This window comes from Oncorhynchus gorbuscha, linkage group LG15 (assembly GCF_021184085.1).
Source record: "Oncorhynchus gorbuscha isolate QuinsamMale2020 ecotype Even-year linkage group LG15, OgorEven_v1.0, whole genome shotgun sequence".
NCBI classification, from domain to species: domain Eukaryota; kingdom Metazoa; phylum Chordata; class Actinopteri; order Salmoniformes; family Salmonidae; genus Oncorhynchus; species Oncorhynchus gorbuscha.
Genome location: NC_060187.1, coordinates 45,071,041 through 45,096,967, shown reverse-complemented (window position 1 = coordinate 45,096,967; position 25,927 = coordinate 45,071,041). Strand labels below are relative to the sequence as shown.

At 47.7% G+C, this 25,927-nt stretch overlaps 1 protein-coding gene across 4 annotated transcripts in view; it reads right to left on the bottom strand.

Moving 5' to 3' along the window:
- Positions 1-1,809: 1,809 nt before the first annotated feature.
- si:dkey-121a11.3 (uncharacterized protein KIAA1614) overlaps positions 1,810-25,927 on the bottom strand; it is a 42,068-nt gene continuing 17,950 nt past the window's right edge. For 3 of the 4 annotated variants that reach the window (XM_046301520.1, XM_046301521.1, XM_046301519.1), the window contains exons 2-10: positions 21,833-22,885; positions 17,300-17,369; positions 16,231-16,371; positions 11,998-13,385; positions 9,679-9,829; positions 6,416-6,677; positions 5,980-6,098; positions 4,647-4,822; positions 1,810-4,057 (exon numbers count right to left, since the gene is read on the bottom strand). In XM_046301520.1, the coding sequence (XP_046157476.1) occupies positions 3,858-4,057; positions 4,647-4,822; positions 5,980-6,098; positions 6,416-6,677; positions 9,679-9,829; positions 11,998-13,385; positions 16,231-16,371; positions 17,300-17,369; positions 21,833-22,853 (3,528 nt within the window). In that variant the 5' untranslated portion in view covers positions 22,854-22,885 and the 3' untranslated portion in view covers positions 1,810-3,857. The remainder of the gene's footprint in view (positions 4,058-4,646; positions 4,823-5,979; positions 6,099-6,415; positions 6,678-9,678; positions 9,830-11,997; positions 13,386-16,230; positions 16,372-17,299; positions 17,370-21,832; positions 22,886-25,927) is intronic. The other variant, XM_046301522.1, reaches the window with a different exon arrangement.

Here is a 25,927-nt window from a genome sequence, read left to right as displayed (position 1 = left end):
GGGAATAGCTGCACTGTTTGTATTCGGTCATGTTACCAGACACCTTGCCCTGATTAAAAGCAGTGGTTCGCGCTTTCAGTTTCACGCGAATGCTGCCATCAATCCACGGTTTCTGGTTAGGGATTGTTTTAATCGTTGCTATGGGAACGACATCTTCAACGCACGTTCTAACGAACTCGCACACCGAATCAGCGTATTCGTCAATATTGTTATCTGACGCAATACGAAACATATCCCAGTCCACGTGATGGAAGCAGTCTTGGAGTGTGGAGTCAGCTTGGTCGGACCAGCGTTGGACAGACCTCAGCGTGGGAGCCTCTTGTTTTAGTTTCTGTCTGTAGGCAGGGATCAACAAAATGGAGTCGTGGTCAGCTTTTCCGAAAGGGGGGCGGGGCAGGGCCTTATATGCGTTGCGGAAGTTAGAGTAACAATGATCCAAGGTTTTTCCACCCCTGGTTGCGCAATCGATGTGCTGTTGATAATGGAGTTATGAAGCTTGCATTTGGAATTTATTGTCTAAATAAATTATTACATAATCAACATGTGTGGTAGACAAAATAATGAAAGGGTCTGTCTGGTCGTCTCAATAAATATACACATTTCAGATTTTGGGACCTTGAGACTATAAGGCTCTATCTGCACTAAGCATAGTTCTGAGATATAGAACATCAGTTTTCACATCCCAGATCTCAGAACTGTTTTGTAGTGAATTGTTTGTTCATAACCCTTTAAGGTCCTCAACTTAAAGGTACCTGTGCTTCCAATCTTGAGACATTTATAAATTTGTTTTTCAAGGGGGTGCAATTGCAGATAGAACCGTATGGCTCTGAAATGTCAATCTAGGTTCAGTCATAGGGTTTTATTTGGCTCTTCTCAATTAGACATGTTCAGTTTTTAAGAAGACTGTAGCTATTTGACTACATACATGATAGAATAACACTATTTTACCAAAATAGAGTCAGAACACATGATCAAATACATTAAGAAATGGATGATGGTCATTATGGTCATGTCATCACTGAACAACAACATTGTGAATATTGACATACAAGAGAAAGGCAGTCGAGTTGTTTCCTTTGCTGAATTCTAAATGGACAAATCCAATGAGTCACAATAAGCCCGCATTCTATTTACACTGTATATACAGAAGTATGTGGACACCCTTTCAAATGAGTGGATTCGGCTGTTTCAGCCACACCCGTTGCTGATAGGTGTATAATTTAGAGCACACCGCCATGCAATCTCCATAGACAAACACTGGCAGTAGAGTGGCTTTACTGAAGAACTCAGCTACTTTCAACGTGGCACCGTCATAGGATACCACCTTTCCAGCAAGTTAGTTAATTAAATCACACTTCACTATCTGGCAGTCCAACGGATGCCAGAAGAACGCTACCTGCCCAGATGCATAGTGCCAAATGTACAGTTTGGTGGAGGACTAATGATCTTGGGCTGTTTTTCATGGTTTGGACTAGGCCCCTTAGTTCCAGTGAAGGGAAATCTTAACACAATAGCATACAACATTCTAGACAATTCTGTGTTTCCAACTTTGTGGCAACAGTTTAGGGAAGGCCCTTTCCTGTTTCAGTATGACAATGCCCGCGTGCACAAAGCAAGGTCCATACAGAAATAATAAATAAAGGTTTTAAAAAAATGCTGCTTGTTCTTGAACTGAAGCTGATGTCATTTACATCGAGGAGGACACTTCATGTCAGACCATGCTGATATATCAGATTGTGTGTAATTTGAATAGGGCAATATTAAATGAGAAGTGATTGTATGTTCTGATTCAAGGCATGAAAGAACGCGGGTAGTTCACATTCTTTTATTTGAACCATAGATATAAATAAATAAGAAAATACATATATTGAATGACAGTGAAAAGTCTCTGTTCTGTGCACACTTTAATACGGATGTGGAATGACTCCTCAAATGTCGATGCTTTCCTATCGTCACGGTCACACGCGCGTAATGACCTCTAGTACCACGTGTTTGCTGTTGAAAGGTCCAAATAATTTACTACACATTTTCCCGAATGGGTCTGTCTGAATTCTCATCATCTACTTCTCGGATCTACTTTCTCAGCGTTTACAACCCAATGGTTTGACAATGTCTTTCTTTAGACAATCAACCAAATACTTTGGCAGTTATTGCTTTGTGTACAATGCATTCTTGTAATGACATTAACAAACAAAAAACTATCAGCAGCATTGGAAAGGTCTTTGTCTATTGACGGACAAATCCTAAATTCAGAACCCTGACTGACAACAGCAGGGTGTCTGAAAACCAACCAGGAATGACCTAAAAAAAAAAAAAAAAAAGACTGATGATAAGATAGCCTGGTCCCAGATCAGGCGTGACAATGACCGTATGAGTTGGCAAGACGGTATTAACAGATCTGGGACCAGGCTCCTGATAAAAGTGGATGCTTTTCAGTCACAACCGTGACCTTCTGATTGATATAACTTAAATCCTATTTGGGTACTGCGCATTTATATGGTTAAAATGTAAACAAATATTGATTCTACTTTGTTTGGCAAACGCACACAAGCAGAGAGGAAAGTGGATGATCCTTCGGTACAATCAAGACGGCATGAATAGTGTTGTTGATCCACTAGGGCCGAGGAAGACAAACAAAATGTACGTTTGAGGCCATGCGTGTTGGGATTTGAAACGCTGTCATTTTCAAGTTCGTTATTACTGAGACAATTGACCAAATGTAGATAGTTGTGACACCTTATTCTCATCCCATTCTTTGGAGTAAGTCATACCTTTTTAGCCTGCGTGCCTGACTTTTTCTGCATTCAACAACACAAACATGGTCAAAGACAAGCTGGTTAAAGCACAACTAGACTGGCACCCGGGCTAGTTCCTTGTAACTATTGCAGTAAACAGGACACACCATTGGAAGATACTATAGAGAAATGTGACTTATTCTTGACTAGACTTCCGAACTCAAGACATCGACTCCTTCATTTCTTGGCAGACTTCGTCTACTCTGTGCTATCCAGAGTACTTCATCTCCATAGTGCTTCAGTTCATAGCCAAGACGTACTTTATTTATTATTAGTCCAAGACTGAAAAACTCAAGTCTTCTTTTTCAGTTAGGATTATGTCCCATAGTTCCATTCACTCCACAAGGCTGGCTAGGCAAAAATAGCATATTGGACTCGAAGAGACTACAAAACTGCTAGGTTTGTTTAAAATGGTATCACTTTTGAGATGCTTCATGTCATCTCTGTTGCTAACCCACACAAATCCAGATCTGGTTTCTGACTAAACCAATAAAAACACTATTTAATTGCATAAAGACGCATGGAACAATACTGTAGGAGATTGTTATGAGGTATTTAACAGAGGATCTCCTACCAGATTGTATTATTGATGTGAGCTGCTGAAACCTTTGTGCATTACCTGTAATGATAAAAATAAAAAAATGTTTTGTACTGCTGTGTTTTAAAAAGAGGTATGGTAAGGAGCACCTGACGCTGAAGAACTCAAGGGAAAAACAACAGGAAACATAACAGGACATGAGACAGCTACTGCTCTTATAGCAAGCAACTCCATGTGACCCATATAGGAAAGCAAATCGTGTCAAACATCTTGATGTGTCTTTAGAAGAATAATGCTCTATTTAGAGAGAAGACATTACTGCTGTCAAAGCAAGCAGGCATAGAAATAGCCACAGTCATAAAGCCGATCTCACACACACTGTCCCTCTGTCATACCCCCAACACCCCAGGTTTCCATGGGGTTTGTGGTTTTTGTGGAGTCGATGGTTGCCATGGCGTCTGTGGTTGCCATGACATTGCCGGTTTCCATGGTGTCTCCACTGTAACCGGCGGTCCGCAGGTTGCCTAGCGAGGAGGGGGGAGTCTCCTGTGTCGGAGCACGCGGATAGAGGCTATGTTGTCCTGGGTCATTAGGCAAGTCACCAGGTCCAGACTGAGACCAGCCACTTTTTCACCGTTCACCTCCAGCAGCTCGTCTCCCACTCCCAACAGCCCCGCATACAGCTTCTCTGTGCTGCTGTCGCCCATCTCCTCTACGTACACACCTACAAGACAGACAGGATCAAGTACAGGAGCGTGTTGCTGGTAACACACACACATTTTCACACCTTATTTATAACACACAGACAGGCAATAGTGATACCACAGGAGAGGAGCATCACTACCAACACATACACCTTACTGGTTACACACATTTACACCGGTAGGATCATAGGGGAGGAGCACACACACAAACACGGCTAATATAAAATACACCCTTAGGACACAGGAGAGGAAAACATGACACACACACACACACACACACACACACACACACACACACACACAGCAAAGGAATACAACACCAAACACGCATTCAACTGCAGGACAGGAGAGAAGTAAGAAGATGAACAACACCTCGAGCACACAGAAGGGGGACATTCTAATAAACAGCACATGATTACAGAACATGACATTAGAAAAGACAACCAAAACAACAGGGCAAATCCTAGCCTGGTACCAAACTGTTTCTGTTCATGGCCTAGCCTGGTCCAGACCAATGGCGAGACAATGACCATAGGAGTTGGTAACAGCACAAACAGATTTGAGGTCAGGCCAGGCCAGGCAGAGCCAAGCTCTCCTGTCCTTATGTACCAGAGTCTGGTCGTCCTTTGCCCCGGGAGATGAGGAAGCCGAATGGGCCGTCAGGGGGTCTGCTAAGCTCCAGCAGAAGGGTCCCATCAGGGAAGGCTTGGGCCACCCTCCCCACAGAGCGCACCCCACTAGGGCAGCCCACATCCTCCACACTCAGAGCCCTCTGAAATCCCCTACTGGAAAGACAGGACAGCAGAGTTGCAGTGACACATATGGGGCACCATTTGTAGCATGCAATAAATATTCATTCATTACCACAAAATCCAAACATTGCAGTCTTTGACACAGGCTCAGATGTCGCCATGCAGACACCAGGTGGTGTCCTGAATAATAGGTCGACCCTTAGATCTTCATTCAGATTTATTTGACCTAATACCACCTCTGCAATACCACTGGATGTGCGCATGTAATGTTGTATAGATTAATCCCGCTCAGTATGGCCATTAGGGTTTCAAACAAGGTATACTGACGCATTTCCACATTATGTCATCCTATACAAAATGCTATTTTATTTCAGTAATAAGCAATGAAGGTCAATGGAGAGACAAAGAAAAGTGTGTTGCCTCCCCGTGCCATTTCCTGTTTTATAATGTACATAATGAAGTCATTGTATTGGGGGAGGGGGGTGGTCTGCTCCCTACATTAAGGTCTTTATGGCAGAAGCCCCTCCCCAGCCCACTTCCCAGAGAGCCACGTAGCTCGGTCCATATATAGCAAGGCTGGCATGTCCCTAGCCGATCAGGTTTCTGGCTGCCTCTCGAGGACGGCTATCGAAGCGCAAGGCTGAGGCTGGAATGTCCTCGTCTCTCCTGGATCAGCTACCGGTGCACTCACGTAGACATACACACGTAGACATGCACGCACGCACAGTGTCAACAACATCACCCGAACAGTCCGTGTTCAATTTCACCCCTGCTCCCACCTTTCTAAGTCCATAATGATGTGATGTTGCGATAGTCTACTGGGTTCCATGTCTTTTTTTGTTGTTGTTGGCAGCACCACCACATTCACTCTATTTTTATCTCTTCACTCCGGACACCCCCTCAGACCCAGTAAATGGAAACTATTCGGTTACACAACACATACGGCAGCCGTCCATGCATACCATAGATATGAGATCAACGGAGACTTGAGCACATGCCAGCATTGTAATCTCCTATCAGGAAGGATCGACGTTGACTTCATTCATAATATTAAATCAGTGTGTAAGTTTTAAACCGTGACAGATAGTTGGATGTTAGATGACCTTACATTACTGTAACAGTTGGTTATGTGTATATTGCTGATGCCATAGCTCTAATGTTGTGTGTGTGCATGTCTGTTTATGTTGTACCTGAGAGCAGGGCTGCTGGGTTGGTCTCCAGGTGTGTAAGCACTGGAGCGATCTTTCTTCTTTGACGACTGTAAATTCTGGACTGATGACGATTTCCTCAGCTGCATAAAGGGTGACCCCTGGTGGTGAGAAATTAACATGACAGTAACTCTGTCAGCTTCCACAATATTGGTGCATTTAGATTTCTTCATAAAGCATAATGTTACCAAATATACTCTTTATAGCATATTTATGTGTGAAATCATGTATATTTATACTTCTATTACACACTTTTCTATTCATCATGTTCCAGTCAACTAAACTCTCAATATTCTTATAGATTAAGCAGAGTTTGATAGACAAAGTGGCACTCTGACTACAAGCATGGTTCAAATCCATAGAATTCCCTATAATTCAAAAGATACGTTTAACATGACAAAGGAAGGTATTCTGTCACCATGCGTAGGGATTGGAGCGAAGGTGCTTTCCTCAGCTGGCTGGGGTCTGGGCACTTGGGGGTGCCGAGGCTGGGATCGGGGTTGGAGGTGGGGCCAGGAGAGGCCGGGGGGAGGCCACGGGGCTGGAAGCTAAGCTGCTCCATGCTACTGGAGCGCCCTTTACCCAGTTTCCCCACTCCATTTAGGCCGATGGCGGAGAAGAAACGACGCAGAGAGAGCTTGGATCTGCCCTCCCGCTGCTCTGTCTCCACCTTTACCCTCCTGTGAAAAGAAAGAAAGAGAGATGAGCAACGCCACAAAAACAAACAAAAAGGCAGAGGATCTGAATGCATCCACCCTGTTCCGGCCCCATCCCTTCCCCTGGAACCATCTTCCCCAGAGCTAAAGGTCCATATCACATTCTGCACATGTTTCTTTCCCTCTACGGACACATTTTACAGCCATGTGGTCACCCTCACTGTCAATCGTGAAAGTAAATTCAGTTCGTACAGTCAATTCAAGTTTTACCGGTGAAACATCTGCATGTTAACCGTTCTCAATCAGTTTCATGGGAATATATTTATTTACAGAGTAAACCACAATATCAAACTGAAGAAGAAAAAAAAAAGTGTGAAAATTAACTACAATTAAAACAGTAAAATACCCTCTGGATAAGTGAACACCCTGAGTTAATACTCGGTGGAACCACCTTTTGCTTGAATTATAGCCATGAGTCTCTTTGAATACTTCTCTACGAACTTTGCACACCTAGACTGTGCAATATTTGCCCATTCTTCCTTGCAGAATTCTTCAAGCTCAGTCAAATTGCTTGGTGACCGCTCATGGAATGCACTCTTCAAGTCATTCCACAGATTCTCGATGGGATTTAGGTCGGGGCTCTGACTAGGCCACTCAAAGACATTAACCTTCTTGTCTTTCAGCCACTGTACAGTTGCTTTGGGCGGTTTGCTTTGGGCCATTGTCATGCTGAAACGTGAACCATCTTCCCGGTTTCAACTTCCTGGCAGAGGGCTGCAGGTTCTCCTCAAGAATCAGTCGGAATTTTACACTGTCCATTTCCCTTCTATCCTGATAAGTGCTCCAGTCCCTGCTGCAGAGAACCCCCCACCCCACAACAGAATGCTGCCACTGCCAGGCTTTACTGTGGGCATGATGATGTTCTTTGGGTGGGAAGATGTAAAGTGCTCCCCCCCCCCTTGCCACCCTCCCATAGAAGCCAGATTTGTGGACCGCTTGTGATATTGTGGTCGCACACATTGACCAGTCTTTGCCATAAAGGCTTGAAGCTCCTTCAAAGTCGCCATTGCCTTCTTGGTAGCCTCCTCTGATCAGTCCCTTCCTTTCCCGATCGTCCAGCTTGGAGGAACGGCTTGATCTATGCAGGGTCTGGGTGGTGCCATACGACTTAACCACTTCTTAATAATGGTATTAACTGTGCGCCGAGGGATAGACAAAGCCTTTGAAATCTTTTTATATCCATCCCCTGACTTGGTGCCTTTCCACATCTTTCCTTAGTGGACTATTTGCTTTGAATTGCAGTACTAAATAGTGGAGTCCTTGATGAACGACTGCTTTTATTCTGAACCAATCAAAGTCACGACAATTGATCACAGATGGAAGCCAATTAGCTTGATTTGTGAACTGGAAGGTGGTTGGTTATATCTCAGAAGGTTTGCAATTCTAAGGCGGGGTGTTCACTTATTCAAATACGGCATTTTACTGTTTTACTTGTAATTCAGTTTCAGAGCTTAAAAAAATAAAAATAATAATCTCACTAGGATATTGTGGGTTACTCTGTGTAAATAAAGCTGGAATGATCTAATTCCATGCGTTTTCATTTCAGGTTGTTAAGAAACAAAAAGGTGAACGTTTTGAAAGGGGGCGGTGACTTTCTATACCCACTGTAGATCTTCTAAGTGATGTAGTGTTGTTTTGAATTATGTACAGTGAGTGAATTTTAGAGCAGAGGGTGTTAACAAGCTGTAGCCTACCAGTGTTTTGATGAAAAAATGTGACCATTCGCACAATCATCCTAAAATCTCATAAGAAATGAGGCGGTGTTTGCCTTACATTAACCTTATACCATGCTATTATGTTCAGTTCTGTTATGTAGAATACTATCATTATGTGATCTTGCAGACATTGGAATGAGCACCATTCTCCATTCAACACCAAAATACTGTAGCCTGTTCTCTGGGCAGCCGAACGAGTAGAGCAGAGACTGTGCGTAAAGTAGAGAATCTCAGAACATGCGCAGAACCTTCAGCCCTTTAGCTATTGGCAAGATGGTCCAAGAAAATTCACACCCGCAGTGAGTCCGTAAACAAAAGAAAGGTGCAACCTGGACATCATCAAAGCACTCTGGTTAGGTCAAAGCTTGGTTCATTTCCGTGATACTTTTCCATTAGAAATACTTAATTTTAATATAATTGGAAAAACCTTTTAGAAATTCTCTCCGAATCAAATCATTCAGGAAAATGGAAAGAACTCATTCTTAACGCCTCTGACACAGGAGCCATTTATGAGCAATGTGTATCCATTCACTTACTACTATTTGGTCAGAGGAGGTCAGTGTTGAGTTTTTAAAAAGGCTTCAACTGAGGAAGTGCTCTATTTATGTCTGCACCACCACTCTAAAACCACATTGTTTGACCTAGTTTCTATAAAAACAGTCTGTGGAAGACTAATAATGGCTATGGGCTAAGGCTGGCAGGCTGGCAGGCAGGCAGGCTGGCAGGCAGGCAGGCTGGCAGGCAGACAGGCAGGCAGAGCTCCAAATTAGATGATAGCTTGGTAAAATGGAACATAATCTGGGGAATCTAAAAACTAACTTTCTTTAACATCTCTCTCGGAAAGGTATTAGGGAGAGGGACAGATGTTCATTTTGGGTCAAACCTTCACCTAGGGCAGGTGTGGGCAACTCTTAAGAGTGTGCTTTGTTCCAGCCTAACACATCTACAGTAACTCCACTAGTCAAGGTACTGTGATGAGCAGGCCTGAAGTGCTTTCATGCCAAATTCTGCCATATACAAACAGTGATATTAGTGACTCAGCTATGAGTTCTAGCCCAGCTCCGAACTCTCGATTTAACCTTGATCTGAAAGAACTAAAGATGGGAGAAATAATGCTCAAAGAATTCCACCAAGCCTACCAGAGGGCAAGGCAATCCTTTACGATCTACATGAAGAACCTAGTCATACAGGCTTCGGGTCAGTTTAGAACTAAGCATAAGAGTGTGGTGGAGAGAGGTACCAATACTCACTGAGTTGGACTAGGGCTGTCCTCCCTTTGATGCTCTGCTCTCATTGGTCCCCTGACCCGTACATCACCCCCGGAGCGGTACGGGGGCGGGGTAATGATGCTGGTTCCTTCAGGACAGAGCTCTCCCATCCCTGGATGATGCTGCTTCACTTCTAGAGGAGAGAGTGAAGAGACTTCAACATTAGGAAGGTGTTCCTAATGCTTGGCATAGTCAGTGTACATTTCTAGTTTTTCCACTCTGTCATTTGCTTACAGTCAGAGAAAGGAAAGCTGACAGTCAGGGAGCATCAGAAATTCCAAAAGCGATGGATAGAGCACTATATAATTGACATCGAGAAAATATAATGCATTTTATGTGCAGCCCCTCCAGACCTCAAGGAAGACGGAATGCGGCCTGCGGATCAAAATGAGTTTGACACTCCTGAGTTAGAGCCTTGTTAGGACTGAGGCATTTGCATGTGATATTATACATTTTTCTAGAATGTTGTTTGTGAAACATGAATTTATAGCTACATATATATTTTTTTTGGGGGGGGGAATGTTGAGTATTTCTCATGCATAGAGACAGAGAGAGAATTAGAGACAGGAGGGGAGGAAGCGTCAGAGAAAGACAGAGAGACAGAGAGAGAGACATAAACAGAGACAGGGAGAGTGAGAGAGACAGAGGCCACAGTGGGAACAATCAGATGCTTCACATATCCAATCATCCAGCCGGTGGAAACGGGGCGAACAGGCCTCGGTGGGATTACAGGGCTGGGGCTAGGGGATGTGTGTATGTGCTGACTGCAAAATCCCTGCTGGGACCTGAATGCAGCACACACACACACACACACACACACACACACACACACACACACACACACACACACACACACACACACACACACACACACACACACACACACACACACACACACACACACACACACACACACATGGATGCACGCTGACACATCACTGACACAAGCAGCATGGACTTAATTACCCATGAGGCCGTGCATTTACCAATGGCCACTAGGGAACTAGAGTAAGACTGAAAACATATTCAATTGTAGAATTTGTTTTTTTAATGTAATTTTCCTCTGAGATGCCCGTACCTTATACTGTTTAGACTATTTGAGTCGGTGACTGTGATCAGAGTCTGTGTCAGTAGTCAGGTACAGTTCAGGTCTAATCTTTATTTTTAAAGGAATACTTTGAGATTTTGGAACAGAGGCCCTTTATATACCTCCCCAGAGTCAGATGAACTCGTGGAAACAACTGTTCTTAAAGGTTGTCTGACGGTCGTGAATGAATCGACTGCATTGGAATTCGCCTCCTTTGCTCTCAACAAGGCATTTACCATCACCGCCCATTGATATGTAGATCATGCAGTCACCGTTGACTTCTGCCATTCAGATGAGCAGTGAATATTAGCAACCCACGTCACCAATCCGCTGTCCCACACACTGAGGTGCAGTATATAAAGGTACAGTATATTAGGGCACAGTGGTCTAAGGCACTGCATCTCAGTGCTAGAGGTGTCACTACAGACCCTGGTTCAATTCCAGGCTGCATCACAACCTGCCGTGATTGGGAGTCCCATAGGGCGGCGGACAATTGGCCCAGCGTCACCCGGGTTTGGCTGAGGTAGGCCGTCATCGTAAATAAGAATTTGTTCTTTAACTGACTTTTCTAGTTAAATTACGATAAAAAAAAAAGATATGAACTATGCCTGTATGACTAAGTTGGTAGAGCATGGCGCTTGCCCCGCCAGAGTTGTTGGTTCGATTCCCGGCACCACCATCATTCAGGCATGACTGTAAAATCGCTTTAGACAAAAGCATCTGCTAAATGCAATAGATATCATTATTTATAATTTAACTAGAGACAGCATCCAAGATGGACGCCCATTGTTTTCAACGTAATCTACTCAAGTGTACATACGCTGTTTCGTGGTTGTTGCCATCTTTCTATATCCGGTTTTACGAGAGCTCTCTACTTTATAGTGTGTGTGTGTGTGTGTGTGTGTGTGTGTGTGTGTGTGTGTGTGTGTGTGTGTGTGTGTGTGTGTGTGTGTGTGTGTGTGTGTGTGTGTGTGTGTGTGTGTGTGTGTGTGTGTGTGTGTGTGTGTGTGTGTGTGTGTGTGTGTGTGTTTGTACATTGCAATGGACTTGTTTAACTATACTTGTGGAGACTTCAGGTAAACCAAAAATGTTGACCAACTAGGGACATTTTGTTATAGTCTCCACAAGGATAAACGTTATTTCTAAGGGATTTAGGGTGAAGGGTAGAATTAGTGTTAGGTGTGTCTGTGTGTGCGTGTGTATTTGAAGCTGACCTGGTGACGCAGGGTCCCCCATCTCCTCTACTGCTGTCCTAGCTGGCGATGGGGAGGTCTTCAGCAGGGAGGCAGGCCTGATACAGGGCATCATTGTGTCGGTGCTGGAAGTCAGCCCCAAAGAGGAACCATACTCCACGAAGTTCGCGCCGACAGAGTGCTTGTTCTGGGGGCTAGGTGCTGCCCCTCTCCCTTGGTCCTCCAAGGAGTTCTGGGGCAAAAGGCGGTACTGTGGTGAAGGCATGAGTTTGACCACTCGCTGGTCATTGGGTTGGCTCTTGGGTCCCGATTTCAGAGCTGATTTGATGGGCGTTGGGGAAGGGGGAAAGGGGGTGCCCTTGAGGCACTGGGGAATGTTTGTGGGTTCATCTGGCGGTGCAGGGGAGTGAGTGGGAAAACCCACCACCTTTGACTCTGGTTGCTCAATGGGGTACGGGTTGGGTGGCACCACCACAATACCATTGGTTGAGCTCATCGGCGCCAAGCTGTGATTGGGCCTGGGTGCTGGTGGCGTTGGTGTCATCGTGATGGGTGCTCCTTGCCCATTGGCGCCCAAAAGCTCACCTCTCCTACTCCTCCTCTTCACCTTCATTGTCGACACTCGAACACTCCCACCACCTCCACCACCACCACTGCTGCTGTCTGTCTCTCCCACCGAGCCGAGGCCCATCCCTTCGCTATCTGCCACATCGCCAGGGGTTACCTTCCCAATGTATGTCTCCTTGATCAGCTCGGTACGAACTGTCCGGCTGGGCTCGCTGGGAGCCACCCAGCAAGGCATCAGCACCTTCTCCTCCCCCTCTCTGTTCACCGGGTAGTTCTGCCCTATTGGGGGTGAAGGGTTCTGATGGAGGTTCAGGTTCAGGGGTGAAAGGTTCGGATGGAGGCCTGGGTTCAGGACCCCTCCTTCAAGGAACGTCCCGCACGAGTTGCATTGCCTGTTAAGCGCCTCCTCTTGAGCCACCACAGATTTGAAATGGCTGCCACTGTTTAATTGGCCTTCCTGCACCCTGTGGTCCTTCTTGTGCCCTCGCTCGATCACTGTTCCAGTTCCTGGATCAGTGTCCCTCCGCCCATTGACATAGGAAGAGAGATTGGGCTTGGATATAAGAAGACCCTGGGCCCTCTCACCCGCCCGCCTTCTCTGGCGGAGCCTCTCCAAGTAGCGCACCTCCGCGTCTTTCTCCGACTCGTCCTCAAAGCGGACCCGCGTCGGTGATTGGCCGGGACGTCGGCGGGGGCCACAGGCCGAGTCGCTGCTGGAGGAGTCACTGAGGTTTCCCGAGAACGAGGTAACTGCAGGAACCGTCGCCGACGACACCGACTGGCTGTCCTTCCCCGCCAGCAGAGCCCGGTGCAAGGAAGCTCCAGCCGTCGACAGCTGCTCCCTGTGGATGGATGCACACACACACACACATCCAGAAGGACACACAAACACACACTGGCACCACTGTGGTAAGGTAACACACAAACCCTAACCCGAAAAAACTGAAACCCCATAAAGAAGCATTCAGCATTTTTCCTCCCAACACAGAGGATTGGTTGGATGCCTGTGGGATTCTTATCTATGTTCTGGCCCCTGTCTGTCCCAGCCGCTACATTCCCAACTCTCGCTAAGGGGAAGGTCATCCCCAGTATGGACGTCCTCTCTGTCTGTATCCAATCACATAGCCTCTGTTACCACAATAATGGACAGCTATCTTGAGTCGTATCCAAGAGATAGTGTATTTATTTACGCTATTGTTCATATACAACTTAATCTATAAACGTAAATGAGAAATGCATTTGGAAAAATGACCATGGAAATAAAGTGATTGACAGTTGTGAGCCCACACTGTTGGATGGTGGGGAACAAGATACTGCATGGCTGGCTAAGATTCCTCTGGGGAGCTGATGGGAGTATTGTACTGTGCTTTCCTTGTATGGACTCCTCACACACTGGGTATCTACCCCTGGGATTGTGTGGTGTGTGTGTGTGTGTGTGTGTGTGTGTGTGTGTGTGTGTGTGTGTGTGTGTGTGTGTGTGTGTGTGTGTGTGTGTGTGTGTGTGTGTGTGTGTGTGTGTGTGTGTGTGTGTGTGTGTGTGTGTGTGTGTGTGTGTGGGGGTTGGGGGGCTGAGGGTAACAGCTGGAAGATGTGTAGCGAAGCATTAGAGGGAATCAGTCTTACCAAGCGTCAAATCACAACTAGGAAGCTCCCTCCAAACCAGAGATATTTCCAAATGAAATCAGACCCAACACAGAAACACCAAATGAATTGTTCTTATCCAATGAATAAACAAGACAACGTATGGCACCACAATCACATCAATCCAAATCACTTCCAATTGGAAGGATTTTGATAATAGTTGGCTGTCATTGAAGGGGGGGGTGCATTATTACATAATTTCTGTCATATCACCTAGTGGTTGGTCGGTATCCAAAAAGTCCCATCCAATCATTCTAATCTGGAGCGAATGTTGATTCTGTCTGGTGATTGACAGCTGTATGAGGGAACATCCTGCCTTGGTCATGTGAATGTGCTGAGGTAATCAGTAATCACTGCTCCCGGACCATGATATTAGGATTGAGATTGGGGAGGTGTATAATTCCAGCTGGATTGCGTAATGTGTGTCGTGAAAATAGACGTATGAGTGAGTGAGAGAGTGAGTGAGTGAGTGAGTGAGTGAGTGAGTGAGTGAGTGAGTGAGTGAGTGAGTGAGTGAGTGAGTGAGTGAGTGAGTGAGTGAGTGAGTGAGTGAGAGAGAGAGAGAGAGAGAGAGAGAGAGAGAGAGAGAGAGAGAGAGAGAGAGAGAGAGAGAGAGAGAGAGAGAGAGAGAGAGAGAGAGAGAGAACCTGACATAGCAACCTAGATAACCCAATGCCCTAAACCAATTCCCCAATAGGTGGCCCGTGGGCCAAATTCTCCCCGTGGTTAAATTTATGTGCACCCCCTCATTTTCCTTTTAGAATTTATTTTATATAATTTGCTTTGTTGGACATAAGACTGTAAAATCACCAGCAAATCAGCTGTAAGTGATTTTAATTTAGGAAATCTGTTACCAATCTGTTCCCACGCATAAATAGATGTACTCAAGGCTTGAAATTATTCTGTTTTTGTCAAATACTATATATATGTTTGGGCTTCTTGCAGTCAATTTGCAGTGTACAAATGATTTATAACTACAGTACCAGTCAAAAGTTTGGACACGCCATCTCATTCAAGGGATTTCTTTATTTTTTACTATTTTCTACATTGTAGAATAATAGTGAGGACATCAAAACTATCAAATAACACATATGGAATCATGTATTATTCTAAAATGTAGAAAATAGTCCAAATAAAGAGGTGTGTCCAAACTTTTGACTGGTACTGTATGTTCTGGCTCCCCGACCATCTGCTTAACAACAACAACAACAACAAATCAGCTCCCAGCTGAATCCGCCCGCGCCCGCGCCTGCCCTAAACCATTATTATTATTATTATTATACACTTAATTAAAAAGCCTTGAAATTAGAGCAATGTAAAAGTGTCTATTTATATTTTGACGTTTACTACTATTTTAACTGTATCACACCATAATTACTACTATAGTTTTCCGAAAACTACTATTTGAGATATAGGCCAATGCTTACGTTAAGTTGGCTAATGACATACACATGCTCTATAGCTACTTTTGCTAGAACTACTTACCCAGCTGTACATGGAAACGGCAACTACATATCGTATAGTTACTGTGTAGTTACTAGTTAGATAAATGTAAATATTACATACAGAGTACTACATAATGTAGCATCTGTGTAACTAAAGTGTGACCCATAATAGATATGTGACATATCGGCATTTAAAAATGAATAGAGGGCACTGCAAATAGAACATGCTACATTTAAAGCAGTAAATCCAATATGTGTCATATCACTACCACCTGTCGCAGCTTGCTACGCTGAACACGGTCAGTAGACAGATCGCGAGAGAGCCGCAGCACACTTTAACCGGCAAAACACAAGACAGCCTTCCCGGTTGCTCCAGCACAAAAGCCCACAGAGATTCACAGGCCCTGCTGGGCCCCACCGAACAGAAGGGAAGAAAAGAAAATAACGAAAAACCGTTTTCTTCTTTGGCCTCGTTTGGTTGGCTATGATGCTACAGGTGTCTGCTACAGCTAAGCTCTGCTGGTAAACAGACACGCACACACACCGACGGCCCTCAAACCCACACACATAAACACACCCACTTGCGGAGCAGCATACTTACGGGTTGTCCCTCTGGACGGGTAGGATGGTGTGGTCGGCCTTGAGTGGGAAGGAACGGGCCTTCATACGGGCTCTCTCCAGGAGCCGCTTGGCCTGCTCATGGCGCGGACTCAGCGGCAGGTCCTCGCTGGACACAAAGGCCCTGTCGGGCCGCACACACACACACACACACACACACACACGGGCAGGTTAGGGGGAGGAGGAGGAGAGATGGTAGAGAGGCACACGTCAGCGCCTGTGCGGGAGAGACGCTCATAGAGAAGGGGATTAGGCCGAGCAGGCAGTCACTACTAATTAGGCTGACAAGGGGTGTGTGTGAATCAATGAGCTGGTGTGTGTGTGTGTGTGTATGTGCGTGAGAGAGTGTATATTTTCATAAGCTATTATCTTGTTTGCCTTTGGTTGTGTTTATTTGTGTGTATTTGTGAATGCGGGAATGAGGGACTGTGAAGCAGTCCCTTTGCCTGTAGACCTATCTGTGAGCGGGGTTACATTTTCCCAACCACCAAAAACACAATTACCCACAGTGCTCAGAGCTTTAACCACACAGCTGCCCATTCAATTTCAACACAACACCTGCTTAACAGGCACTCAATGGGAAAACAAATGAGTGCGTTTCAAATACTAGGTGCCTCACCGGAAAGCCTTTCTCCTGTGTTGAGTCTGTGACTGGGTACAGAGAAGAGAGATATGATCATAATCCTCTTTGGTGAGGAGGGTGGAGCTTTTAGTAACAGCTGTTATAAACACTGTGTCCCTGTCACTAATTGCAGCTTGGGGCTCTAACGCGGAGAGATACAAGAGCAAAGCGGTAGAGTCATTGGTGATTGCTGGTGTCGTGAAAGCATCTGCGGTATCTTCTAGATGTATTAGAGCGGCAGTATTTAGGTTGGGGGTTTGGGTACCCAAATGACATTTGTTTGTGATACATTCATATTTAAGCTATACTGTAGTGGCGTAGCTGGTAAACCCAGTTCCAGCTTTACTCTAACACAATAATCAGGTGTTTTAAAGCAGGGCTGGAGCAAAAGGCTGCATACCCAGTAGCTCTCCAGGAGTTTCTACTGTACCTTTGGCTGTGCTCGCTGTCTTGGAGGGAGATTCCTGAATCCCAGTCACTGTCATTCAGCGCAATGGAACCTATAGGGACATAAATAGACACTGTAACCAGGCAGACATAAGTATAATATCCCTCCAGTATTGAAATGGCGTTGATTTCCTTATTTCTCTGGAAACTACAATAAAAAATCATGAGCAAAATATATGGAAGAACCGTATTAAGTTTAACTATTTGTTTACTTTCCCTTTGTTTATATAAAGCATGATTCATTTAGCATTGTGGATGTTTGAGGCCATGAGAGTGAGGGACAAAGCAACCCACAGGCGGAAGACAACTTCTGTTTGTGAGACAGTTGCAATTAGACAGGCATTACATTCATTAAACATCTGGCCAGCAGTCAGAAATAGCCTATTATCTCCCTACCCTCTTTTTCCTCTCAAGATTTTCTCTCTACTTTCCGTTGTCATTTTTCTTTTTACGTCCTCACATTATGTTGACGTTTTTTTCCCAACTCGTCACACATCTTGACCTTGAGCTATGTGTTGAATGTGAACTGAGTGTTGGGGAAATGTACTCTTCTCTAATAGAACAGGTCCTTCTCAGGTAAACCCCTTTACATCATTGAGGATTTAAGGGGTCTACACGCTGTGATTTTACTACGGTTATCACCCTAACCCCGAGCTGCACCACCGCTCACACATTCGCTAAAATAATCCATGGTTTTAGGTCTAGTGGGTGGCGTAGGCAAGTCAGTTTAAGAACAAATTCTTACATACAATGAAGCCTACCAAAAGGCAAAAAGGCCTCCTGCTGGGAGAGCTTCCTACTGCCTGAGCTATGTTGTTGATGTAAATTGATAAGAGCGTGGGGCCTAGGATTGAGCCTTGGGGGTACTCCCTTGGTGACAGGCAGTGGCTGAGACAGCAGATGTTCTGACTTTATACACTGAACTCTTTGAGAGAGGTAGTTAGCAAACCAGGCCAAAGACCCCTCAGAGACACCAATACTCCTTAGCCGGCCCACGAGGATGGAATGGTCCACCGTATCAAAAGCTTTGGACAAGTCAATAAAAATAGCAGAAAAACATTGCTGTCACGCCCTGGTCAAATATTTTGTGTTTATCTTCATGTATTGGGTCAGGCCAGGGTGTGGCATGGGGTTTTTGTATTGTGGTGTGTTTTGCCTTGGGGTTTTGGTGTTGGTATTGGGATTGTAGCTTAGTGGGGTATCTAGCAAAGTCTATGGCTGTCTGGAGTGGTTCTCAATCAGAGGCAGGTGTTTATCGTTGTCTCTGATTGGGAACCATATTTAGGCAGCCATATTCTTTGAGTTTGTCGTGGGTGATTGTCCTTAGTGTCCTTGTTCCTGTCTCTGTGTTAGTTTACACTAGTATAGGCTGTTTCGGTTTTCGTTACGTTCTTTGTTTTGTAGTGTTTGTATTTAGATTCGTGTTACGTTTTGTTCATTAAACATGGATCGCAATCTACACGCTGCGTTTTGGTCCGACTCTCCTTCACACCTAGAAAACCGTTATAGAATCACCCACCACAAACGGACCAAGCAGCGTGTCAACAGGCAGGAGCCACAGGATAAGCAACAAAGGCAGCAACAGCGGCGCAATGAGGATTGGACATGGGACGATATATTGGATGGCAAGGGTTGCTACACATGGGAGGAGATCCTGGCGGGAAGGGATCGCCTTCCATGGGAACAGGTGGAGGCAGCGAGGAGAGCAGAGGCAGCCGGAGAGAGGAGCCGGCGATATGAGGGAACACGGTTGGCAAGGAAGCCCGAGAGTCAGCCCCAAACATTTCTTTGGGGGGCTCACAGGGAGTAGGGCTACGCCAGGTAGGAGACCTGTGCAAACTCCCTGTGCTTACCGGGGGGCTAGAGAGACCGGGCAGGCACAGTGTTATGCAGTGGTGCGCACGGTGTCCCCAGTGCGGGTGCATAGCCCGGTGCGGTATATTCCAGCTCCTCGTATCGGCCGGGCTAGAGTGGGCATCGAGCCAGGTAAGGTTGGGCAGGCTCGGTGCTCAAGAGCTCCAGTGCGCCTGCACGGTCTGGTCTATCCAGTACCACCTCCACACCCCAGCCCTCCGGTAGCAGCTCCCCGCACCAGGCTTCCTGTGCGTGTCCTCGGTCTAGTACCACCAGTACCAGCACCACGCATCAGGCCTACAGTGCGCCTCGCCTCTCCAGCACTGTCGGAGCCTTTCTCCTCTCCTGCGCTGCTGGAGTCTCCTGCCTGTTCAGCGCAGCCAGAGCCTTCCTCCTCTACTGCGCTGCTGGAGTCTCCTGCCTGTTCAGCGCAGCCAGAGCTGCCAGCCTGCATGGAGCAGCCAGAGCTGCCAGCCTGCATGGAGCAGCCAGAGCCGTCAGTCTACATGGAGCAGCCAGAGCTGCCAGTCTGCATGGAGCAGCCAGAGCTGTCAGTCTGCATGAAGCAGCCAGAGCTGTCAGTCTGCATGAAGCAGCCAGAGATGTCAGTCTGCATGAAGCAGCCAGAGCTGTCAGTCTGCATGAAGCAGCCAGAGCTGTCAGTCTGCAAGGAGCTGTCAGTCTGCAAGGAGCTGTCAGTGTACATGGAGCAGCCAGAGCTGTCAGTCTGCAAGGAGCTGTCAGTCTGCAAGGAGCTGCCAGTCTGCACGGAGCTGTCAGTCTGCAAGGAGCTGCCAGTCTGCAAGGAGCTGTCAGTCTGCAAGGAGCTGTCAGTCTGCATGGAGCAGCCAGAGCTGTCAGTCTGCATGGAGCAGCCAGAGCTGTCAGTCTGCAAGGAGCTGTCAGTCTGCAAGGAGCTGTCAGTCTACATGGAGCAGCCAGAGCTGTCAGTCTGCAAGGAGCTGTCAGTCTGCAAGGAGCTGCCAGTCTGCACGGAGCTGTCAGTCTGCAAGGAGCTGCCAGTCTGCAAGGAGCTGTCAGTCTGCAAGGAGCTGTCAGTCTGCATGGAGCAGCCAGAGCTGTCAGTCTGCATGAAGTAGCCAGAGCTGTCAGTCTGCATGAAGCAGCCAGAGCTGTCAGTCTGCATGGAGCAGCCAGAGATGTCAGTCTGCATGAAGCAGCCAGAGCTGTCAGTCTGCATGAAGCAGCCAGAGCTGTCAGTCTGCAAGGAGCTGCCAGTCTGCATGGAGCAGCCAGAGCTTTCAGTCTGCATGAAGAAGCCAGAGCTGTCAGTCTGCATGAAGCAGCCAGAGCCGCCAGTCAGCGTGGAGCAGCCAGAGCCGCCAGTCAGCATGGAGCAGCCAGATCTTTCAGTCTGCCAGGATCCGCCAGTCAGCCAGCCTCTTCCAGATCTGCCAGTCAGCCAGACTCTTCCAGATCCGCCAGTCAGCCAGACTCTTCCAGATCTGCCAGAACTGCCAGTCAGCCAGGATCTGCCAGTCGGCTAGGATCCGCCAGTCAGCCAGGATCCGCCAGATCCGCCAGTCAGCCAGGATCTGCCAGTCAGCCAGGATCTGCCAGTCAGCCAGGATCTGCTAAGACCACCAGCCAGCCAGGCTCTGGTAGATCTATCTACCTGCCTGAGCTTCCTCTCACTCCTGAGTTTCCCCTCACTCCTGAGTTTCCCCTCACTCCTGAGCTTCCTCTCACTCCTGAGCTTCCTCTCACTCCCGAGCTTTCTCTCACTCCCGAGCTTTCTCTCACTCCCGAGCTTCCCCTCAGTCCCGAGCTGCCTCAGTCCCGAGCTGTCCTTCAGTCCCGATCTGCTCCTCAGTCCAGTGGGGTTCTGGGTGAGGACTACTAGGCCATGGTTGGCGGCGAGGGTGGACTATCCAGGGACGCGAGGAGAGGGGACTAAGACATTGACTGAGTGGGGTCCACGTCCCGCGCCGGAGCCGCCACCATGGACAGACGCCCACCCGGACCCTCCCTATTGTTTTGAGGTGCGTTCGGGAGTCCGCACCTTGGGGGGGGGGGGTTCTGTCACGCCCTGGTCGAATATTTTGTGTTTATCTTCATGTATTGGGTCAGGCCAGGGTGTGGCATGGGGTTTTTGTATTGTGGTGTGTTTTGTCTTGGGGTTTTGGTGTTGGTATTGGGATTGTAGCTTAGTGGGGTATCTAGCAAAGTCTATGGCTGTCTGGAGTGGTTCTCAATCAGAGGCAGGTGTTTATCGTTGTCTCTGATTGGGAACCATATTTAGGCAGCCATATTCTTTGAGTTTGTCGTGGGTGATTGTCCTTAGTGTCCTTGTTCCTGTCTCTGTGTTAGTTTACACTAGTATAGGCTGTTTCGGTTTTCGTTACGTTCTTTGTTTTGTAGTATTTGTATTTAGATTCATGTTACGTTTTGTTCATTAAACATGGATCGCAATCTACACTCTGCGTTTTGGTCCGACTCTCCTTCACACCTAGAAAACCGTTACAATTGCTTACAATCAAGGGCAATGGTGACATCATTTAGGACCTTTAAGGTTGCAGTGACACATCCATAACCTGAGTGGAAACCAGATTGCATACCAGAGAGAATACTATAGACATCAAGAAAGCCAGTCAGTTGATTATTGACAAGTTTTTCTCACACTTTGAGTTCTTTACTGTACCTCTCCCATTGCACTGGGTCACCTCCTCGGCCCTCTGCTCCCTCTCCAGAGAGCAGAGGGTCGAGGCTTCAGAGAGTAGAGGGCTGAGGCTCACTGGCTCTGGTCCCTGGCTCTTGTTCAGCATCTGCTTGAGGACGCCCCGATTCATCTCCACTCTCTCTGCTAGAGACATGGCACTCCCACTGCTGCACAGACTCTCCAGGCTGTCAGCCCTCCACAGGCCCCCCATTGGCCCCTGGGAACCCAGTTCGCCCATACACCGCCTCAGACCCTCCAGGCTGTCACGGCGTAGCAGCTCCCTGCCCACCCCGCCGTGGGCCCTGGCTTTCCTCTGCTGGCCCCCAGGGGCCCCGGCCAAAGACCTGTCTGGGACCGGAGACGCGTCTCCGTTCAACAGTAGCGTTTCGGGCCTGGTGGCCTTCCAGAACCCCTTGGGAGAGACGCAGGGTTTAGCCGCATTAGAAGCTCTAACATTATCCGCCAGGGGACTAGAGTTGGCGTTAACATCAGACAGGTTCTCCAGTCTGGAGCCCTCACCCTGTTCATGTGGGAGCACAAGCAGGCTGAAGTCCAACCCACCCGTCCCCACCCCCTCCATCATGCTGTCTGGCACCACTGGGTGCAGCATGGAACCCTGGGACTCTGCATCTTCGTCGCTACTACTTGAGCCCCAGCTCACCAGGACAGGACCGAGTAGGGAAGAGGACACAGGAAAGGCCTTCTTATCCATGCCTGCCTTGAAAGCCTCCCTCCCTGCAGCCTTGTTGCGTTCAGACAGGGCCTTGACCTTGGACTGCAGGGCCGACACAGCTGAGCCCGGGGGCCCGGGCTGCTGCTGGAACAGGAGCTGGCTAAGGGGGCAAGGGTAGGGCGAGGTGGGGGTAGGGGTTGAGGTGGCAGGCTCCGGGCTGGGGCTGGAGGAGGGTTGGTCTTCCATGCCAGGTTGCAGGGTCTGGGGCTTGGCTCTCTGTGGCACACAGGGCATGGGGAGAAAGGAGTCTGCCATGGCTACTTTCTCCATGGCCACGTCACACCGTCAGGGGAGCGTCAGAGCTGTGAAGGAGACAAGAGAAGAGATACAAGGGATTTTGGTGTCATTTTCTTTTGCTGACTTTAGCGAGCAAATAAATAGTTCATGAACAATAATTGTAATTTTAAGGATGCATGAAATGGCAGTTTTTCTAAATGCCTTTCAAAATCATATCTGTACTTTCATATGACAAATAAATGTTAAATCAAGTTAGAATCCAAAAAGGCATACACCCTGAGAGGAAACTTACTTATCCCTCAATAAAAAGGAGATCGCCACAAAGGACTTGTCTTTTTCCTGTATTTGTACAAGGTTTGTTAGAGGTTTAAGACAGACCGGGCCTTTCTGTTAAGTATCATGGTGGGCAGACGTACAACATTGCCTGGCAGCTAATTACTTTGGCAACCCTCTCTGATATTCACGTTGAGGAGCCCACTTTGGTCGCATAGGGGTAAAAACAATGGCGGCACAAAGGCTAGCTAGCATCTTTAAAGAGGTGCCCCAGCAACCAATAAAGGATGTCACAAAACAGACCGAGAGCAAAGGACAACTACCACCTAGACAACATGAACAGTGTGAATTGTGACCGCCATCCCAGAAACTGTGGAAAGTTTTTTTGTGAAAAGAGAAATCAAATAGGGTAATGTGTCGTATTGAGATAAATTATGTGGCACTCAAAGCTATAGAGAACTGCGGGAAAAAAAAAGTTTTACAGTACCCCTTTCCAAAAGAGATTGACAAATGTTCTCTCAACTCGAGGAGTGTTCTCTATTGGCATTCACAGCTTGTTTTTCCTCACTTACTATGCAGCCTCAAATCCACAGGAGACCTCTAACTCTAACTCAAAGCCAAACAGAATTAGATACACATCAACAAACATCTCAATCCTATTATTACTGGGTAGAGGTCAACGGTGTTGCAACCACTACATTAAAAAAAAAAATTTCTGCAGTAATATTTGATAAAACACTTTTCAACAGTATGAGGGCCTCAATGGCTGGGGCCACTTGTACAGAACATTTCATCCTTGTGTTCTGACATCATCCTCGTGGGTTCTGATAAATACAGTGTCCGTTGCTGTGTTAGCTTTTCATAACAACTCGGGTTAGTTTAGCCAATGAAAAAAGGGACTGAGAGGCATGTCCAATTTTCCGGGAACATAAATTACTTGCTACTCACCATACCCATATTCAGCTACCTTTCTCTGTAACCATACACTGAGTGTACAAAACATTAAGAACACCTTCCTAATATTGAGTTATTGAGTAGTGGATCATTCTTGATACACAGGGGAAGCTGTTGAGTGTGACAAACACAGCAGTGTTGCAGTTCTTGGCACAAACCGTTGTGCCTGGCACCTACTACCAATACCCCGTTCAAAGGCACTTAAATCTATTGTCTTGCCCATTTACCCTCTGAATTGCACACATACACAATCCATGTATTAATTGCCTCAGCGCTTAATAATCCTTCTTTAACCTGTTTCCTCCCCTTCATCCTCACTGATTTAACAAGTGACATCAATAAAGGATCATAGCGTCCACGTGGATTCACCTGGTCAGTCTGTCAGGGGTGTCAAACACATTCCGTGGATGGGTCTTGTCACGCGCTGAACTTAGAGAGCCTTTTAATTTCTCTATTTGGTTAGGTCGGGGTGTGATTTGGGTGGGCATTCAAGTTTTTCTATTTCTTTGTTGTCCGGGTATGGTTCCCAATCTGTCTATCGTTGTCTCCGATTGGGGATCATACTTAGGCAGCCCTTTTTCCCACCTTTGATTGTGGGATATTGTTTTTGCATAGTTGCTGTCTCCCCACATTTGCCGTGCTAGAGTGAGGACGGATTGTGCCTGTTCAGCCAGGAAGGATTGTGCTGGTTCAGCGCTCCTGGTCTCCGGTGCGTCTCTTCGGCCCAGGATATCCTGCGCTGGCTCTGTGCACTGTGTCTCCGGTGCGCCTTCACAGTGTGCACAGTGCACTGTGTCTCCGGTGCGTCCTGTGCCAGCGCCCCGCAGTTGCCGGGCTAGGGTGAGCATCCAGCCAAGGCGGGTCTCCACGGCCCAGTATATCCTGTGCCAGCTCCACGCACCTGGTCTCCTGTGCGTCTTCCCAGTCTGGTAAGCCCTGTGCCAGCTCCACGCACCAGGTCTCCAGTGCGTTTCTCCAGCCCGGTGCGTCCTGTGCCAGCTCTACGCACGCGGCCTCCAGTGATGATCCATGGCCCGAAGCCTCCAGTGATGATCCATGGCCCGAAGCCTCCAGTGGTGATCCATGGCCTGAAGCCTCCAGCGGCAATCCATGGCCCGAAGCCTCCAGTGGCGATCCTTGGCCCGGAGCCTCCAGTGACGATTCAAGACCTGGAGCCTCCAGCGACGGTCCCCAGTCCAGAGCCTCCTGCAACGGTCCCCAGACCGGAGCCTCCTGCGAGGGTCCAGAGTCCAGAGCCTCCAGCGACGGTCTCCAGTCTGGTGCCTCCAGCGACGGTCCCCAGTCCGGAGCCTTCAGCGACGGTCCGGAGCCTGCAGCGACGGTCCGGAGCCTGCAGCGACGGTCCCCAGTCCGGAGCCTCCAGCGACGGTCCGGAGCCTCCTGCGAGGGTCCCAAGTCCGGGAGCCTCCAGCGACGGTCCCCACTCCGGAGCCTCCAGCGACGGTCCCCAGTCCGGAGCTTCCAGCGACGGTCCCCAGTCCGGAGACTCCAGCGACGGTCCCCACTCCGGAGCCTCCAGCGACGGTCCCCAGTCCGGAGCTTCCAGCGACGGTCCCCAGTCCGGAGACTCCAGCGACGGTCCCCAGTCCGGAGACTCCAGCGACTGTCCCCTGCCTGGAGACTCCAGCGACAACGATCTACGGTCCGGAGTCCACAACAATACACGGTCTGATTCTTCCGGCGATGATCCACGGTCAGGCTCCACGGAAGCGGAAGGATCAGCGAGCGGAGCGGGGTGTACATCCAAACCGGAGCCGCCACCGAGGCTAGATGTCCACTCGGACCCTCCCCAATGGAGTCAGGTTTTGCGGCCGAAGTCCGCACTATTTCGGGGCGGGGGGGTACTGTCACGCCCTGAC